Source organism: Macrotis lagotis, chromosome 8 (assembly GCF_037893015.1).
Source record: "Macrotis lagotis isolate mMagLag1 chromosome 8, bilby.v1.9.chrom.fasta, whole genome shotgun sequence".
NCBI lineage: Eukaryota > Metazoa > Chordata > Mammalia > Peramelemorphia > Peramelidae > Macrotis > Macrotis lagotis.
Genome location: NC_133665.1, coordinates 104,251,438 through 104,269,923, shown reverse-complemented (window position 1 = coordinate 104,269,923; position 18,486 = coordinate 104,251,438). Strand labels below are relative to the sequence as shown.

The following is an 18,486-nucleotide window of genomic DNA, read 5'->3' as shown; positions in this document are numbered from 1 at the left end:
TTGCCTCCCTCAGCACTACCCACAAGTGGCAGCAGTGATGCCAATGAGACAGCAGAGAGTGTGGCAGGCCGAGCGGGGCCCCTGGAGGCAGAACCGGGTCTCACCATTGTCATCCTTCTCATCTACCGAACTCTGGGAGGGCTACTTCCAGCCCGATACCAGGCAGAACGTCGAAGTGTTAGGTATGGGCGGGGGGCAGTCCAACAAAGATTTGCTCTAAAGGAGAAGCTGAGTGGCTCCTGTCTGGGACCACTCAGACTCTGGGTCTCATCAGAACACGGTGTCAGGGCAGGAGATTTCCTACCTAAAGACCTTCCTAGGTCTCAGGCCTAATTATAAACGGGCTATAGAGTCAGAGCCAATTGATTTGGAGAGGATCTGGGTCCTTTTCTTTGCTGAATGCCCTCTGGCCTCAAATTCTAGACATAGTGTTCTTTATAAAGCAGCTTGTCTAGATTGTCACCTTAGGTGGTAAGGGGAGGGGAGAGGAGGGGCTCAAATGGAAGGATATGTTATTCAAAGAATGTCTAGGGGGCGGCTAGGTGGTGGCTAGGTGGCACAGTGGATAGAGTACTGGCCTTGGAGTCAGGAGAACCTGAGTTCAAATCTGGCCTCAGACACTTAATAATTGCCTAGTGGCCTTGGGCAAGCCACTTAACTCCAACGCCTTGCAAAAAAAACCCTAAAAAAACAAAAAACAAAAAAATAGAATGTCTAGGACCCTGTGGTTATAATGTTGATGCAAAGGCCTCATGACCACTGTCAGGGTAGAGGAGGGGTTTGTCTGTTTAGATCTAGATTGTATTGCATCCATTTTCCCATCCATACAATGAGGTGGTCAGACAATGATGTCGCTGTCATTGGGGGGTGAGTAGGTGTGAGTATAGCATAACACTTCTAGATCTCAGACAGTAATGTTCTTTTCAGGCTCCCCCGGAACCCAGTCATGAACTCTCCAGTGGTCAGTGTGTCTGTGTTCAGGGAACGCAGGTTCCTACAGGGTGTTCTAGAGTCACCTATCACCCTGGAGTTCCGCCTGCTGCAGACGGCAAATCGAAGCAAACCCCTCTGTGTACAGTGGGAGCGGCCCAGTCCGTGAGGATGCATCCCTTCTTTCCCTGGCAACCCCCCCCCCCGGGTGACTCCCAGAGCCACCTCTATTGAATGATGTGTTGGCTTAGTCTTTGAGGACCTGTCCCTTTCAGGGAAAACCTCTAACCCGCCCCAGGATCAGCCTGTGTGTGGTAGAACTGGTCCAGCTCATGGGGATGTTCATCCTAACCCAACACCCCTAGACCCACTAGACCTTGCTCAGTCTCAGGTCTTCATCTTTAAGGAGGTCAGAACAGATGGTCTCTAAGAGCCCTGATAATTCTAGATCCTTTGACCATATTAGTTTGAGTACCGGGCTGGCCCACAAAGAGGTCCACACACTTGTCCCTCTCTCCCACCCAATATGGATATAGGCACAGTACCCTCAGTTTCTAGCCTGGGCATCTGATGTGATTCTGAACTCTGATGTGATTCTCCACAGGAGTGACCCTTTGGGTGTGTGGACAGCTCGTGATTGTGAGCTTGTGCACAGGAACGGTACCCATGTGCGCTGCCAGTGTTCCCGGTTTGGTACTTTTGGGGTGCTTATGGATGCCTCTCATCGAGAGGTATGGGGATATCCACTTTCCTGTATGTCAAGGAACTTTCCAATCAGTTCTTGAGTTAGATGGGAGTGGAGAATGATTGTCTTAATCCTTCAGGGTCCTTTGTGGGAGGGAAGCTCAGTTAAAATCTGGGGGGTTAGATTGAGTGTGGGAATGAGAATGGTAGAGTCTGTCAAAGGACTGAGGGAGGGGGATCAGGCTAAGGAGACAAGACCAATAGAGGGTAGCCTGGGGAAGGTGGTGGTCATGCCAGGAGCTCATCCGAGTTTGTAAGGTCCCATTCTGTCCTGACTGCCCTCCCCATGCCCACAGCGTCTGGAAGGTGACCTGGCCCTCCTGGCTGTAGTTACTCATGTGACTGTGTCAGTGACTGTGGCTTCCTTGCTGCTGACTGTGGCTGTCCTGCTCAGCCTTCGAGGCCTCAAGTCTAATACCCGTGGGATCCATGCCAATGTGGCTGCTGCGCTTGGCCTGGCTGAGCTGCTATTCTTCCTGGGGATTCACCGCACCCACAACCAGGTGCTTAGCTGGGGGTCCAAACCAGGAAACCTTCTGAGGCCTGGGCCCTGGTGGTGGTGGTGATGGTGGGGAATTTAGGGGGAAAGGTGGGACGAGCTCTGGGCAGAGGAAGCAGGGGTCTTCCCTGTGGAACTGAGGTTACCCTCTGCTTTCTTCCCCTTCCTCCAGTTCCTGTGCACTGTGATTGCCATCGTTCTACATTACCTCTTCTTGGGCACCTTCTCCTGGCTCTTTGTGCAGGGACTGCATCTCTATCGCATGCAGGCAGAGGCTCGAAACGTGGACCTTGGGGCCATGCGTTTCTACTATGCCCTGGGCTGGGGTGTTCCTGCCATCCTTCTGGGTAAACTGAACTAACCCTTCTCCTTGAGAATTAGCAGAGTAATTTTAGCATTTGCTTTTCTATAAGACTTCCAAAGTACTTTCCTTTCAACAATTATAGGGGCCATTTAGCACAAGAATTATTATTCCCATTCTGTAGATGAGAAAAACTTGAGGCCCACTGAGAAGTGTCTTATCCCAAGCTAAAAAGAGAAGTGGGATTCAAACCCAGGGCTTCTGACCTTGAGTCTAGCACCCCTACCCCTGGTGGGAAACACAGGCAGCACTCCCCAGCCATGGTAGATATCCAAAGGGTTCTTGGTAGAAAAAAGGTTCTCTACACCTGCCCTAAAGCTTCTCTCCCTCTTTAATTTGAGATGTCTGAACTACCTTCCCCCTTGATCAGGAAGGAGGGAGACTCCTCCTCTAATATAGTGGGACCGTGGGTGTGGAATGTGATCCCATTGGGCCTTTTCTACCCATCTTTGTTGCCCTTTTATTTCCTCTCTTTCCCCCCCATCACTGTGATCTTCCTTCTGATTGATGAGCCTGTCAGGGGTCGTGGGGAGGGAGTTGCTTCCTGCACTGATTCCTCTTTTCTACAGGCCTTGCAGTAGGCCTTGACCCAGGGGGCTATGGAAACTCGGACTTCTGTTGGATTTCCATCCATGATAAACTGGTTTGGAGCTTTGCTGGCCCTATTGTCCTGGTCATTTCGGTAAGGCCCTGAAGGAGTCCCAGTCCCAGTCTCAACTTCCAAACCTAACTCTGTCCTTAATTCTAACACCTATCTGCTTGTTTCTATCTGGGATCTAGGCTGGGGCTGAGGACTTTGGGTGTTTGGTGAGAGGAGACACTGACTTAGGTGTCTTCTCTCCATCTCTTTGTTTTTCTATATCTTCACCTGACTTTCCACCCCAACTTTGTGTGTGAATGTCTTTGTCTTTTTCCAAATACAACTAATTCTGTGTGTTTTCCTCCATGTCTTTGTTCCATCCCTTCTTCCTCTTGGTTCTCGTGTGTCTCTTTCTGCTCCTGTCTATCCCTCTATCTCTGTTTCCATGCCCCAACTGTGTTGTGTGTCCAGATGAATGGGGTCTTGTTCCTGCTGGTGGCAAGGATGTCCTGCTCCCCTGGGCAGAGGGAGGCCAAGAGAATGTCTGTTCTGTGAGTTGATGTCGGGGGATGGGTAGGACCATGTCGGCCTAGACTGAGCCCTGCTAGGCATTTTGGAAGGGATGGCAAGTGGGACTAAGGTCTAGAATATCTCAGTTGTGGGGGAATGGGGATGGAGAGAAGGTTGTGGCTTCTGACTTAGAAAAGTGATTGTTCCTGCCCTGTCCCCTCTCCTTTCTCCTATAAGACTCTCCTTGCTCCCTTAAGTTCCCCATTAGATGTTTCTCTATGAAAGGAAATTCTACTGGTACAAATTCACCTTTTTTGGGGGGCTTGTTTCTATCCCTTTTCTTGTCTTTGTCATTTTCCATCTCTGTCTCTGTCCTATCTCCCCCTCTGTTTCTATTTCTATTTTTCTTCCTTTTTCTCTATCCTGGGTTATCTCTTTGTTTTTGTCTGGGTTTTGGTTCCCATTATCTTTCCCTGGCTTTCTGTTTCTTTGCCCCTATCTCTCCTTCCCTTTGTCTCTCTGGCCCTGTTTTTGTCTCCTTATTGGTGCCATCTTCGTGTGTGTGTGTGTGTGTGTGTGTGTGTGTGTGTGTGTGTGTGTGTGGATGTCTGTCTTGTCTGTGCATCCATCTGTTTCTCCCCCCACCCCCCCCTTTCCCTATCTCTGTGTCTTTTCCACGTTATCCTTTGCAGCTCCTTCCTGCTGCTCCTGCTCATCAGTGCCTCCTGGCTCTTCGGTCTCCTGGCAGTCAACCATAGCGTCCTGGCCTTTCACTACCTCCACGCTGGGTTCTGCGGCCTTCAGGTGACCCTGGACTTGCAGGGGAAAGCCAGAAAGCTGGCTACTACATAGGAAGCATGTGATATTGCCCTATCCCTTTGTCATAGTTACTCCCTTCCTAACCTTCCCCATGCTCCCCAGATTCCCCTTTCTAATATTCCTCTTGCTTCCATCATTTACTGTCCCTTCACTGACCATCCCCTCCCTCTACCATTGCCACAGGGCCCAGCCATCCTGCTGCTTTTCTGTGTCCTGAATGAAGAGACCCGAGGGGCCTGGACCTCTGCCTGTTTGGGCAGGAAAGCGGGTACAGAAGAGGCTAGGCCGGCCCCGGGCACGGTGAGGCGATCTTGGGGGATATTGGTGGTGGTAGTGCTGTGTTGCTGCATAGGCCAAGCATTGGAGAGATCTAGTGGTACTGGAGGCCTTTGGGTCCTGATTGACCATGCTTTTCCCTCACAGGGCACTGGTGCTTACAACAACACAGCTCTATTTGAGGAAAGTGGCCTCATCCGAATCACTCTGGGGGCTTCCACGGTGTCTTCTGTTAGCAGCGCTCGGTCAGCCAGGACGCAGGACAGTCAGCGGGGCAGAAGTGGCCTCCTCAGGTACAGCTGGAGCAGGGTGAATTTGGCAGTCTATGCAGGCTGGATCAGAGTATGAGGAACATCAGGAGCCCTGAGGCATTCTGAGACTAAAGAGTTGAGGGTTGGAAGAATGTCCAATATCTTATTCCTTTCCTTTACTATATGAAGAATTTTTACTCTGGCTTCCCTGAGGAACGTTTTGAATAGATTTTCTGAGCAAAATCTGGAAAGTCTCCTTCTGTGCCCTTAATGCAGCCTGAGATGTAGTCTGGATTTTTGCAAAGGTTTTATATCCTATGATTCTAGAGTTGATGTTATCTCCTCTCTGGGTCTCCATTTTCTAATCTATAAAATGGGGATGATAATAGTTGTATCTTTCAGGGTCATGAGAGTTTAAGCCTCAGAAGACTACCTAATCCTGTGAAACTGGAGCATGAGAGGAGACAAGAAGAGACAGAACAGAGACTTAACATATGATTTTCATTCTTTTTTTTTCTTGATTACATGTAAACAGTCGTTTTTTTAAAATTTTGAGTTCTCCTTCCCTCCTTCCTTGAGAAGGAAGCAATTTGATGTCAATTATACACATGCAGTCAAGAAAAACATTTCCACATTAGCCATGTTGCCAAAGAAAACACAGACCAAAGGCCCCAAGAATAAAGAAAATAAAAATAATCTCCTTTAATCTTCATTCAAACTCCATCAGTTCTTTCTCTGGAGGTGGAGAGCATTTTTTTTTTATCATAAATGACAGAGTAGTTGTGAGGAAGACTTGAGTGAGATAAGAGAGCTCACAACAGTTGATTTTTCAATCTTTTTTAGTAGAAGAGGAAGTAAGATTTTCTACTGAAAGGTTTCTGGCTCAAGGAAATAGGAGGAGCCATTTGGAGCAACTTCTGTAATGACAGGCTCTCAGAATTAAAAAAAATTTCGTTGTGCAGTGGTGAAGGCCCATCTGCATGGATTGTGTGCCATGTTTCAGGAAGGATATTAGAAAGCTGTTTTGTACCCAGTGGAAGGAAACCTGGATGGTTAGATGCCTGGAGAGCATACTGTAAGAGGGATACTTGAAGGCCTTGGAAATGTGCTGCCATTAGTATTTGTATTTTCAGCAAACAGAGGAAGGGCAGGAGAGAGGGAGAGAATTTGAAGCTCAAAATTAAAAAAAAAATTAAATTTAAAAATAAATAAATGAATTTGAAGATGTTTAATCTAGAGAAGAGAAGACTTACGCACATGAGAACCTGATACATATTAGGAACCTAATTTGACTTGGTAACTGCCTTCCAATATTTGACTTGCTGTGAAGAAAAAAACTTAATTTGGGGCAGCTAAGTGGTGCAGTGGATAGAATGACTGGCTCTGGAGTCAGGAGAACCTGAGTTCAAATCAGACCTCAGCTGCTTAATACTTGCTTGGCTGTGTGACCTTGGGAAAGTCACTTAACCCCATTGCCTTGCAAAAACCAAAGGAAAAAATAAAATAAAAAAACAATTCAAGTTGTTGCATAAGGAGCTAATCTGCTCTCTGGTTTAGGGAGGTTCCCCCCCAAATAGAGGCTAGATAACCCCTTATCAAGAGTGTTGAGACATGAGATGAAGCAGATGCCTTTGGAGATTCTTTCCAGTGCTCAGGTTATTCTGAGATAAGGTCTTTGCTTAAAAAAAAAGTGAGGAATATTTAAAACAACATGTAAATAAAGTCAACCACATCAGTTACCCTGTCCTCTCATCTCTGTCCTCTAGGGAGAATGTTTTGGCAAAACATGGCTCAACTGCAGACCACACTGACCAGAGCCTCCTGGCCCATGGTGGGCCCACGGACCTGGATGTGGCCATGTTCCATCGAGATGCTGGAGGAGGTAGGGCTTTGAGGAGTGGGTAGTTCAGGGAACAGTTTGTAATTTGAATGCTCATTGTTCAGAAGCAGATCTGAGAGAGCCCAAGCAACACTGAGAATGCCATTTTTTCTGGGTACCTCTGACCAGTTCCCTCTTAATCCTAGTCTTCCAAGTCTGTTCCAGCCCCGTTCTCCATTTGTCACTTCTGATGTCCACTGTTCCCCAGGCATGGACTCAGACTCAGACAGTGACCTGTCCCTGGAAGAAGATCGCAGCTTGTCCATCCCATCCTCAGAGAGCGAGGAGAATGTCCGTCCCCGTGGCCGATTCCAACACCCTCTTCGACGGGCAGCCCACAGTGAACGGCTCCTCACTCACCCAGTCAGCAGCACTCCCAAAGGTGACCTCTGGCCTCCCTCTACAGGGTCCCCAATGTGGCCCCACTGACTCCCAAATGCTTCCCACAGGCTTCCCAAGCTAATGTCTTTGATTGCCAGATGCTCTGAACTCCCGCAAATCAGTTATAAGAACAAGCAAGTTTATTAGTTTCATTTCTCCTCTCCCACACTCCCCTGTCCTTTCCCCTTCGTTTCCCTCCCTCCTGTCACCCTTGGTACTATTGATAGAATTTTTAAGTGGCCTCTCTGGCCATCCCAATCTGGGACTATTGTTTATCCTCTCTGACTTGGCTTCTCTTAGCTGAGCTCTACTCATGACTGGGGGATCTGTCAGGTCATGAGGAAGTGTTGGTCAGAGTGTAACCCAAATCCCCATCTGCAGATGTGGATGGTAATGACCTACTGTCCTATTGGCCGGCCCTTGGGGATTGTGAGGTGCATCCCTGCTCGCTGCAGACCTGGGGATCTGAGCGTCGCCTGGGGTTGGATACTAGCAAGGATGCAGCCAACAATAACCAGACTGAACTGGCACTGACCAGTGGGGATGAGAACACAATTGGCCATACCCAGCTCAGCCACACTCAGCGACAGAGGAAAGGTAAGATGAACCCTCCCATTTTCTTATTATCTTCCTACCAGATCCATCTGCTGCTGTGACCCTTAGACCTTTCTCTCAACCTTCTACCCCATTTACCTCAGGATTCCTACAGATTGGCTCTAAGATTTGGAACTAGTATTTTCCAAAGACTTTCTCCATGGGATCTTAGACCAAACACCTAGACCCTTCCTTTGGAACTCCCTCAGATTTCCCCCAAATCCCACACACATTCCCCTATACTCTCTTAGTAACAACCCTCCCTCTCAAGATCAACTTCCAAAGGGGGTTGGAAGCACAATCTCTAGACTTTTCTTGAGATTTCTTAGATTTGATATTTCCCTTAGGATCCTTGGGTCTCCTCACCCTAAATTCTTAGCACTAAAAGTTCCAGACTTTAGAGTCCCAAATCTTCCCTTCTATTGCCCTAAGACACTTTCCTCAGAAACCTCTCGGATACCCCATCAGATGTACCTCTGAAGACCATTGAGATTCTCATAATGTTTCTGAAACCTCTTTTTCCATTCCCTGAAAGTGGCTTCTTCCAGATTGCCTTTGAAGGAATGATTGACCCTCTCAAGTGACCTTCTGGACCCAGCCCTTTTGTCCCTTTGGCATATTTGTCTCCCCACCCCCCTTCCCCAGCTGTCACTAGCTTTCCATCCTCAGGTATACTGAAGAACAGACTACAATACCCATTGGCCCTACATGGGCTGCCTTCCACCAGTGCTCGAGGGGCTCCTGAGCTGTCCTGGTACCGGTCTTCTACATTGGGCCACCGGGCAGTACCAGCTGCCTCCTATGGCCGCATCTACTCTGGCACAGGTAGCCTTTCCCAGCCAACTAGTCGCTACTCCTCTCGAGAACAGTTGGACCTGCTGCTTCGTAGGCAGATGTCTCGGGAACAGCTGGAAGAGGCCACCCCTCTTCCTATGTACTCTACTAGTCGCCATGGTTCCCGGGAACAGTTGGAGAGGGTCTCTAGCTGCCATACCTCCCGGGAACACCTGGAGACTATCCCTAGCCGCCATGCCTCCCGGGAGCATCTGGAGACTATACCGAGTCGACATGGCTCCCAGGAACATCTGGAGACCATTCTCAGTCGGCATGGCACCCGGGAACATCTGGAGAGCTCCAGCAGCCGACATGGCTCCTGGGAACATCTAGAAGCCTGTCTTGGTGGCCCAGAGCCAAAGTTCCGGGGGAGCACGCTGCCTCGAAGGCAACCACCTAGGGACCATCTAGATACCCTGGCCACCCGGTTTGGGTCCCGGGAGCCCTTGGACTCTGGGGCATCTCAGGAGTGGCCAAGCCCACTGCCCCACCTCAGGGGCTCCAGAGACCAACTGTTGCCTACAAGTCAGAGGTCTCGGGAACAACTGGATTGTTTAGCTAGGAGCTCAAACTCTCCAGAACAGCTGGATGTGAGGCCCTGTCGACATCCATCAAGGGAGAACCTGGAACCACTCCCTAGGCGGCTCCCGTCAAGGGAGAATGTGGCGGCTTGTCCTAGCAGGCCCCCTTCCACTGAACAGTTGGACATCCTCTCCTCCATTCTGGCCTCCTTCAACTCCTCAGCTCTCTCCTCCTCTGTGCAGTCTTCCAGCACGCCTTCGGGCCCTCACACCACCGCTACGCCTTCTGCCACAGCCTCAGCACCAGGGCACTCCACACCTCGCTCAGCTACATCCCATAGTATCTCAGAGTTGTCGCCAGACTCAGAGTAAGTAGGGGACCAAGAGTACATCGAACCATTGTGTGCATCTCTCCATCCATACAGTCACCCACCACCCCATCTCCATTCCTCCCTTCTAAAGGGATTTATGGATGGATGCCTTGCTATATGCATATATGCTTGGGCTCAGGCCTAAGTAAACATCAGTGCTGCTGCCAGGGAAACAAAAGAATGAGAAGGGATCCTTGTGACTTTAGCAGAGCAAATAAAATCCGTGTTTGAAAAGTTAACTGACAATATAAGCCAATCTATGCTATGGTCTAGACTGTAGCTGGAGAGCAGCAACATATACCACAAGGTACTTGAAGGGGGAGAAAAAGGTGGATATGGGACCAAATTGAGAATTTTAGATTAAGAAATAGGAACTAACTAAAAATTTTCAATTAGGGAAATTTCAGTAAAAATGATGCATAGGGAAGATTGTTTTGGCAACTGCGAAGGATGGGTCAGAGGGAGGAGAGACCAGAAGCAGGAACCTGATTAAGATGATATTATAGGGGGTGGCTAGGTGGCGCAGTGGATAAAGCACCGGCCCTGGAGTCAGGAGTACCTGGGTTCAAATCCGTTCTCAGACACTTAATAATTACCTAGCCGTGTGGCCTTGGGCAAGCCACTTAACCCCATTTGCCTTGCAAAAACCTAAAAAAAAATGATAGTAATCTGTGTTAGAAGAAATGAGGGCCTAACCTCAGCACAGGGTCGGGGGGTGGCAGAAGGGGAGGAGAGATGACAGTCACTCATGCTGACTCTGAACAAGATGATCAAATGAGGGCTAGATGATGATACTATTAGGTAGACATGGAACAGGTGGAATCTCCAGGATCCAAAATATAGTCTTCATAGGCACAGATGCCTGCTGCTCAGATTCATAGATGGCAGAAAGCTGGGGTAGGGGTAGTTAACATATTGGAGGACAAAGTCACAACTCAAAAAGGTCTATATCTAATTGGGGTGGGGTAGGTAGGATGTAAGGAACTTAAAGCTTCATGGGAAACAACAGTGAGATAAGGCAATCCAGCAAACCTCTGAGAGTTGCAGGCTGCGTTAAGATCCACAGAGTGTCCAGACTGAGGGAGGGAATGGCTTTGCCATGTCCTGCCCTTTTCAGGTCTCATCTAGTGAAGTATGCAGAGCTGAATGCCATATTTTAGAAAGGATATTGAACCAAGTAAACTATGTGAACAGGTGAAGGTACTGACTGGAAGACCCTGAGCTGTTATTTGAGGATAATTAGTTGGATGACTTTGGAATGTTTAGCTTTGAGAAGACCAAGCCTACAGGAGAAAGATAAGATTCCTTCCAGTGTTGGGAAGGCCACTTGACAGAAAAGGGATTGGATTTTCTGTACTTGGCCCCTGAGAGAAGAACTCCAATACCAGCAGTTTTAAGCTTAATGCAGGAAAAACTTGCTAAGTGGAAGTGGGCTTACTTTTTATTTTTAGATTTTTTTTTCCCCAAGGCAATGGGGTTAAGTGGCTTGCCCAAGGCCACATGGCTAGGTAATTATTAAGTGTCTGAGGCCAGATTTGAACCCAGGTACTCCTGACTCCAAGGCTGGTGCTCTATCCATTGTGCCACCTAGCCTCCCCGTGGGCTTACTTGCAAGAAAAATCTGGATAACCACTTTTTGGGGATGCTGCAGAGAAATTGTAGGTCAGGTATAGATTGAGCTGAATGATCCCTCCAGTCTCTTCCAGGGATGAGATTCTGGGAGGATTGTTCTGTGTAGCCCCAAAGGGCAGTGAGTAGATGTTGTTAGGAGTATGTGGGAGGGAAGTGGTTCAGTTCCTTAGAAGGAATAACTTCCTCATAATTATAGATTTCCAAAATGGAAATAAATGGACAACCTTGGGAGTTTGGTAGGGAGGGGGCAATCTCCTCTCATTGGAAGTCTCCAGGTGAAGATTAGGTATAGAGATGATTTCTGCCCAGTAACAATTTAGACTGGATGCCTTCTGAATTCTATTTCTATCTTGAAGTTTTATAATTCTAGGGGATATTTGGGTGTTAATAATAGGAAATTACTGAATATGGGGAGGGTGGGGGGAGAGGGAAGAGTTAGGAGACTTGGAGATTACAGAAAATAGAAAGCTGAGAAAAGAGGTAAGTTAAGGGTAATGAGTTCCAGTTAGGGTGCGCACCATGCAAGGGAAGCTTTTAGTGATAGGATCATGATACAGAACGTGTCAAATGCTTTTCAGACCTTCAGGCAGTTGGAAAGTCAGGCCTGGAACTCTAAAGAATAGGATGGAGTATATATGTCTGAGAGCCATCTCTATAGAGGCGATAGTTTCACCTACTTATATGAATTAATGACGCCATCAGGAGAGAGTCTAGAGAAAGGAGAGAAGAGGGATCCAAAACAAAGCTTGGAGTGCTCCCCAAAATGGGACACTGACACTGGTGAAGGGAAGACCATGACAAGGCTTCCACATTAGAAGAGGTGAGAGAATAGAGGGGCCTTTAGATTTACTGGGGAGCAAGAAGCAAGCTCACCAGCCTTTGTCTCCTTGCCAGTGACTTCATTAGTCACTTCCACTAATCTTTTCTTTAGATTTAGTTTTTCATTCAACAGGCTCCCCCCTCCCCGGCCGCCATTCTTACTTTCTCACATCCCCTCCTGCCATCCTACCATTGAACAAAAACTAAAAGAAAATAATGAATGATTGAAAGGAAGATAGAAAAAGAAAATAGGCAAGAGATATGTATAGTCAAAGCAAATTTCCTCATTGGCCATGTCCAAAAATCTATCATTCTGCATTTTGAGTCCCTCTACTTCTGTCAAGAGTGGGGTAGCATGCCTAATCTTTAGTATGCTGGAATTGTGGTGTATTATTGCATGATCAGAATTCTCAAATTATGCTTCTCTTTTAAAATTCACTTTTATTTTCAGCTACAAAGTCTCCCTCTCATCTTTTTCTCCTCCTCTGTTGAGAAAGCAATAAAAACAAAACCCATTAGAAACATGTATAGTCAAACAAAAAAGTCTTTCAAAATGTTTTTCTTTTTAGTGTTGTTATTGTAAAATTTATTCTGGTTCTGCTAACTCTACTCTGCATCAGTTCATATAAGTCTTCACAGTTTCTTGTGGAACTGTCCATTTCACTATTTCTTTGACTTAATATTTCATTACATTCTTATGGCATTATTTTGTTTGTCCTTCTCCTGACTTCAACCATTGATCAATGATCTTTGCTTGATATCACATATGACTAATGAGATTTGACCCTGTGAAATTTCTAACCTTTTTTCACCTTTTTGACTCCTATCTTTGCAGAGTCACCAGAAGTGAGGGTCATTCCTGAGAAGCAGACAATGGCAGAGGAGGAATGAAAGAGCAGAAGATTTGAAGGGTGGTACAGACAGATCAGATATCTCCAACACAAGTTTGGGGGTTCTCCTATCTACCAGCCCTGGATTTGACAAGAGGAGAGTCTGGGAGAGTCAAGATTCCTTCCCCTTCTCCTACATTCAGACCCACTTTCTTGTGAGAAGAGGGGATCCACTGGCCCATCCCAAACTGGATATTCCTTTCCGTAACACTTGGGCACTGTATGTGCATGAGTGTGCATGCTGGTGCGTGTTTGGGAAGGGCCCAGGGCCTAGGAGGACTTTTTATATATTTTGTACCTTTGTAATCAGAGAGAAAGATATCTATCCTTATTTTTAAGCTTTTCTGTCCCATGACTTCCCTGGGCTAGGTTGAGCTGGTCTGGTCTGGGGAAAAGTGGTTGGGTTGGGACAGAGTGAGGAGCTAGCAGGGTCTGTGGTCTCCCTCCATCCATCCCTAAGGCTCCATTACCCTCCACCTTTCTGCATTTAACCCCCCTCTTCCTGTTCCTTGGTGCCAATTATCTTTCTTCAGCCCCATCAGTCTTCCCCTTTTCTCTTACTCCGTGAAGTCTTTCACATACCCTTCCTCCCAAGCTCCACCATAGCATATGGTCAACATGGAACTGAGAAGGGACCTTAGAGATCATCTGATTTCACCCTCCTATTTTAACTAGAGGGAAGGTGATTTGCTTCAGCTCACACAGATCAGTTATATAGTGGCAAAGTCAGGATTTGAATCCACATCTTCTGGCTACAAATTCAAGGCCCTTCTCATTATACTCCTCTTCTGCCAGTCCACTCCTATCCTGCCCTTTCGGGGCTCTCCCTTTCCTCTTCAGAGTCTACCCTGGAGGCTGAGTTCCCTGCAAAGGAAGCCTCCCCCTTCAGTCTTTTTCCTTTCATCAGAAGAGGGTGGGGATGAGGTGTGTCCAACCTTTCTGTCTCCCCTTCCACACATGTACTTTGTTGTTCATAAGATTTTTGTTTTTTTGAACCATTACTTCCTATTTTATTTTCTTCTCTAGTGGCCTGAGAGCCAAACTCCTCTGGAGGAGAATATGCCCAGACCCCTAGAGTCTGCTCTTTCCAGGACAGAAATTGATGGGGGGCTTCCTTCCTGGGCTGAGGAGATGCCTCAGTCCTTCCCGGAACTGAGCCTTTTCTCCCCTGCCCCAGGACCCTACTTACTGAACTTCAGGTTAGGGAGGAGTGTGTCCTCAGACTCTGCTTGTGGAGGGGGTGATGAACACAGACCGTCCCCAGGCCCCATACTAAGCTACATGTATGTATGTATTGTGGAGTCACCCTAACCCCCGTTCCCACCATTTACTGCCTTATAACCCTCCGGGCCCAAGCGGAGTTTAATATTTATTCAAACAGCAGACATAATGTTTACAGAGTGAGGCTTGCCCTCCTCCATTGTGGGGGGGTGGGAGGGGGGGAGGGCTCTGCCCCCTTGGGGGAGGGGTGCCAGGCCTTTATTCAGATACATTCCATGGTGTCCTCTTCCTGCCCCCCAGGACTGCCCAAAATGGGAGACCCCTACACTCTGAAAGTGAGATAGGGAGGAGACTGATTCTCCTTCCCTCCCTAAGAGACTGGACAGGAGGGAAGGATGAATAACCTGGGATGGGGTGGTTTGATTTTCTCATTCCATTTCCTCCCACCCCCTCTGCCAAGGCTGTTTATGGTTGGATGGGGTACAAGACGGGACGACTACCTCCCCCAACTATGTTTACAGGAAAACCCTCAGGCTTAGTCCTTTGGTGACTTAGTTCTTCCTGTCTTCTATATTTTCTTAAAAAGAGGAAACACACTTATTAGGGCTTCTTTCATAAAATTGTTTTTTTATTTATGGTATGTAATTTTGGACTTTGTTATTTTGTTTACATTTTGGAACTACGGGACTTTGTTTACAGTTTGGAACTTTGAAATTTTTTTAATTTATTTACTATTAAGCTCTTTGAATTTTGTTACTTTGTTTACAACTTGGAATTTTGGACTTCAAGTTACTTTGTTTACAGTTGAGGGAAGGAGGGAGGGAAGACACAAGGAATTGGGGAGAACAAAAATGTGAGAATCCCCAGCTTAGATCTCAAGCTGGGCTGTGCTCTTGCCCCTTCCCGTAAACATCCATCAGCCCAAAGGTCATTCATTCTACCCTGCTTCCATACATCACTGAAAATACCCCAACACATTTGTACCCCTGGCTCATGGGGGATAAGGTATCTTTGTCCTTAGTGGAAGGAGGCTCCTTTTTTTTTTCCGGTTTTTTGCTAGGCAATGGGGTTAAGTGGCTTGCCCAAGGCCACACGGCTAGGTAATTATTAAGTGTCTGACACTGGATTTGAACTCAGGTCCTCCTGACTCCAGGGCCGGTGCTCTATCCACTGCACCACCTAGCTGCCCCAAGGAGGCTCCTTCTTGAAGAGGACAGTGTAGAATTGGGGGAGGGACACCATTTGCCAAGGAGATTAAAAGTTCCATCACCTATGAGTGCCAAATCCCCCTCCCAGCCACATTCCAATCACCCATTCACCTCACCTTTGTGCCACCCCTTCCTGCTCCCCTGCTCTAGTGTTGATTGTGTCCTAGGATGGAGTGGGGAACCAGATCTGAATGATCCCTAACAGAAAATATTATTCAGAGCTGGAAAGGACCTTTGTGATCAGGGGATCCAACAGTCTCATTCTATGATGGAGGGCAGGGACAGGAAACATATAGGGTGGTTAAAAAAGCTAATAAGTGGCAGAGTTGGGGGCTCACATCCTGAGTCAGCTTCTTTCTACTTGACATCTTGCCCTCTCTACTGTCCTCCATGTCTCCGATTCTGTAGACAGCCACAGAAGGGAGAGGCTGTTTCCCTCTCCTGCTCCCCCAGCAGCCACTTCCCTATCTGTATAAATTGTGAAAGCCTGGGTAGGGGGTTGGGAATAAACTTCTATAGAAAACAGCTTCAGCCTCCATCTGTCCTGAAGAGAGAAATTGGGAGGTTGGGTAAGGGTGTTGGGGATTTCTAACCATAGTGTCAGGGTCTGGAGTAACCCAAGATGTCTCAAGTCAGAGGTGGCCTGGTTTCAGTGATAGATGGACTTGAAGCAGGACTTCCTTCCTAAAGGAATCCTGACCTCTTTTTTAGCTTCATTTCTCATCCCAGTCCCTCCCTAGAGAACCCATTCAGCTAAACCAACTTTGCAGTGTCGGATTTATCCTTCAGTCCTTCATGCTTGATAATATAATCTGTTACTTTTTTCCTTTTAGACCTCTAGTCACTGGGTAATAGATTAACAACTAGAGGAGACTTCAGAGATTTTCTAGCCTAACCGTCTCCTCTCGTGTCGTCTCCTTACACGGGGAAGAATTTGAAACCCAAATCAGCTGCAGAACTAGAGCTGAAATTCAGGTGATCTGACTCCAAATTCAATGCTCTTTTCATTAGGTAAAAGCATTAGAAAACATGATCAAATTTATAGCTAATCCAAAGCTGGGAGGCCTATTTGGAATCACAGAATTGTACTTGCAGAGATGAGAGCAGCCTTCAAGAGAATTTAATATTATAGCTGGGAGCTGAGAGGGCAAGTGATTTGCCTAAGATCTCCCACACTGAGTGAATGGCAGCCTCAGGATTAGAATCCAGATATGACTCCAGGCTTCTTTCTACTGCAGCAAGACCAAGGATGCAGTGAATAAATAGGGTGAGAAAGGATATCAGAACTAGGATCATGAAACATCGAAGTAGGCTAGAACAGTGGACTGAATCTTAAGAAAACTATATTTAATTGTGATAAATTGTTTGCTTAAGGAGTTTTGGTTTTTATTTGCTCCTACAAAATGACACGTTCACACCAACAAAAAAGTATATTTAATAAAGTGATTATAAAACAGGTAGAAATAAATCAGTTTTACAGCAAAAGTCATCAATAAGTCCCAATATAATAAAAAGAAGAGCAAAGCCTACATAAAGATATTAAAAGAAAACATCACCAATTGGGAGCACCAGCATCTGAATCAACAGAGGCTAGGGAGTTCCAGGGTACAGCCTTCAGAGTCGTGATTGGGAAAATATCCCAGGCAAAGCGTCCTTTCCATGGGTGAAACTCCAAGGGGCTGGCCAATGTTAGGAATTTTAAGGGGTCCCAGACAAAGGTGGCACATCACCAATAGGCTTATATAAGCTTTTTTTTTGGCTCTTAACCAGGACATGTGAAGAGTATGCGCATGACCATGTGAAGAGGCCGTGCATGACCTGGGAAGACTTCGTGGCCAAAGTTCTGAAATTAATTAAATGGACCTCTGGGCGGGTAGCCAACCCTCCCAGGATTCAACCTCCAAGAATGGCTAGTTCCTAGAGGGAGTATCTGGCACATGCAAAAATAACCAAGTTAATGCAAAGTTGATGAGAGACCTTGGGTGGGGGAACCAGCATATGGCCTTGCCCAGGATCAGAATGGGTATTAACCCTTCATAAATGTACATTATTTTTTACTTTAAAATCAATTTAAAAAAATAAGCAGACATCATTTCATGTGACAAGATTTGACAGTTTTAGTGAATTAACCCATGTGACACAAAGGATACACTGGGGGACCTCCAAACTTCTCTTTGCCTCTACCAGGTAGAGTGGAAATGTCAGCAATACTTCTCCATTGCTGGCACAAGGTTTTCTTGAAATTAAAGCATATAGGCTCATGAAATCTCAAATAGAATTGGGTTTTAATTTATGCAGTAAAGAATACAGAAAGGACTTAGACCTGATTCTGGCCTTTACATAGGTAAGAACACATCCTTTTTTCCTTCACCCTAGAGATCTGAATTCCAAATAGGATTTTCTCCTATTTAGCTCTTTATACAGATTCTCCCTGACATGTCTCCTCCTCTGCCTAGAAATGGTACTATTTCTAACTGCTGATTTGTAGTGAGGTTACTTGGAATCTATGTTCCTAGTGTCAAGGTACCAGACTACTTACTCCTTTTTACAAAGGATCCCACTGCCCTACCCCACCAACAAAGGGCCTCTTTAACGACACTGTGAATCATCCTTTGTGATCTGCTCACATCAGAGGCTCCAACTCCTGGTTGAGTTATGGTGAAGTCATTTCACTTAATTCCCACTTCCAGGTTCAGTTCCTCCTCCTAAATCTTGGGGACAGACATTAACAGGGTATTCAATTTGCCTTTACACTGGTCTTAGGCCTTATAAATGCAGTTTCAAGAAAACTGGAAAAGAGGGAAAATCTCATTCAAAATTGTTTAGATGGTCCATAATATATTGTGGTCCCAAGAAAAGCCCCAAACTTCCTTCACTGTGAGGGTCTTAAAATGATATGTTCTTGGTTTCATCCCTGGGGAAAGTATTTTTTTTACACACTCTTCCTTAGGATGAACTATCAAGACAAGGATAGCAAATTATTTTTCCAGGCCTGTACTTCCCTCTGTCCCTCTCCATTATGCCCAAAGGGCAATATTTCTGTTTACTACACCTATGTTTTGTTTTGTCCATTGGAGCATTTTATTTGTATATATATTTTACCCTTAGAAAAAGAATCCCAGGATTTTTCTTCCTGTATGTTCTTCTCGCTTCCTCATGGTCTATG

General features: G+C 46.4%; 1 protein-coding gene across 1 annotated transcript in view; it reads left to right on the top strand.

Annotated features, from left to right (window-relative positions):
- The window catches only part of CELSR3 (cadherin EGF LAG seven-pass G-type receptor 3), a 40,985-nt gene extending 25,140 nt beyond the window's left edge, over positions 1–15,845 (top strand). Inside the window, exons 21-35 of the mRNA XM_074199027.1 lie at positions 14–182; positions 928–1,095; positions 1,535–1,661; positions 1,971–2,177; positions 2,346–2,520; positions 3,104–3,216; positions 3,586–3,665; positions 4,317–4,428; positions 4,627–4,743; positions 4,867–5,012; positions 6,737–6,852; positions 7,058–7,231; positions 7,612–7,827; positions 8,494–9,547; positions 12,837–15,845. Coding sequence (XP_074055128.1) covers positions 14–182; positions 928–1,095; positions 1,535–1,661; positions 1,971–2,177; positions 2,346–2,520; positions 3,104–3,216; positions 3,586–3,665; positions 4,317–4,428; positions 4,627–4,743; positions 4,867–5,012; positions 6,737–6,852; positions 7,058–7,231; positions 7,612–7,827; positions 8,494–9,547; positions 12,837–12,864 — 3,002 coding nt within the window. The 3' untranslated portion in view covers positions 12,865–15,845. The remainder of the gene's footprint in view (positions 1–13; positions 183–927; positions 1,096–1,534; positions 1,662–1,970; positions 2,178–2,345; positions 2,521–3,103; positions 3,217–3,585; positions 3,666–4,316; positions 4,429–4,626; positions 4,744–4,866; positions 5,013–6,736; positions 6,853–7,057; positions 7,232–7,611; positions 7,828–8,493; positions 9,548–12,836) is intronic.
- Positions 15,846–18,486: the final 2,641 nt, after the last annotated feature.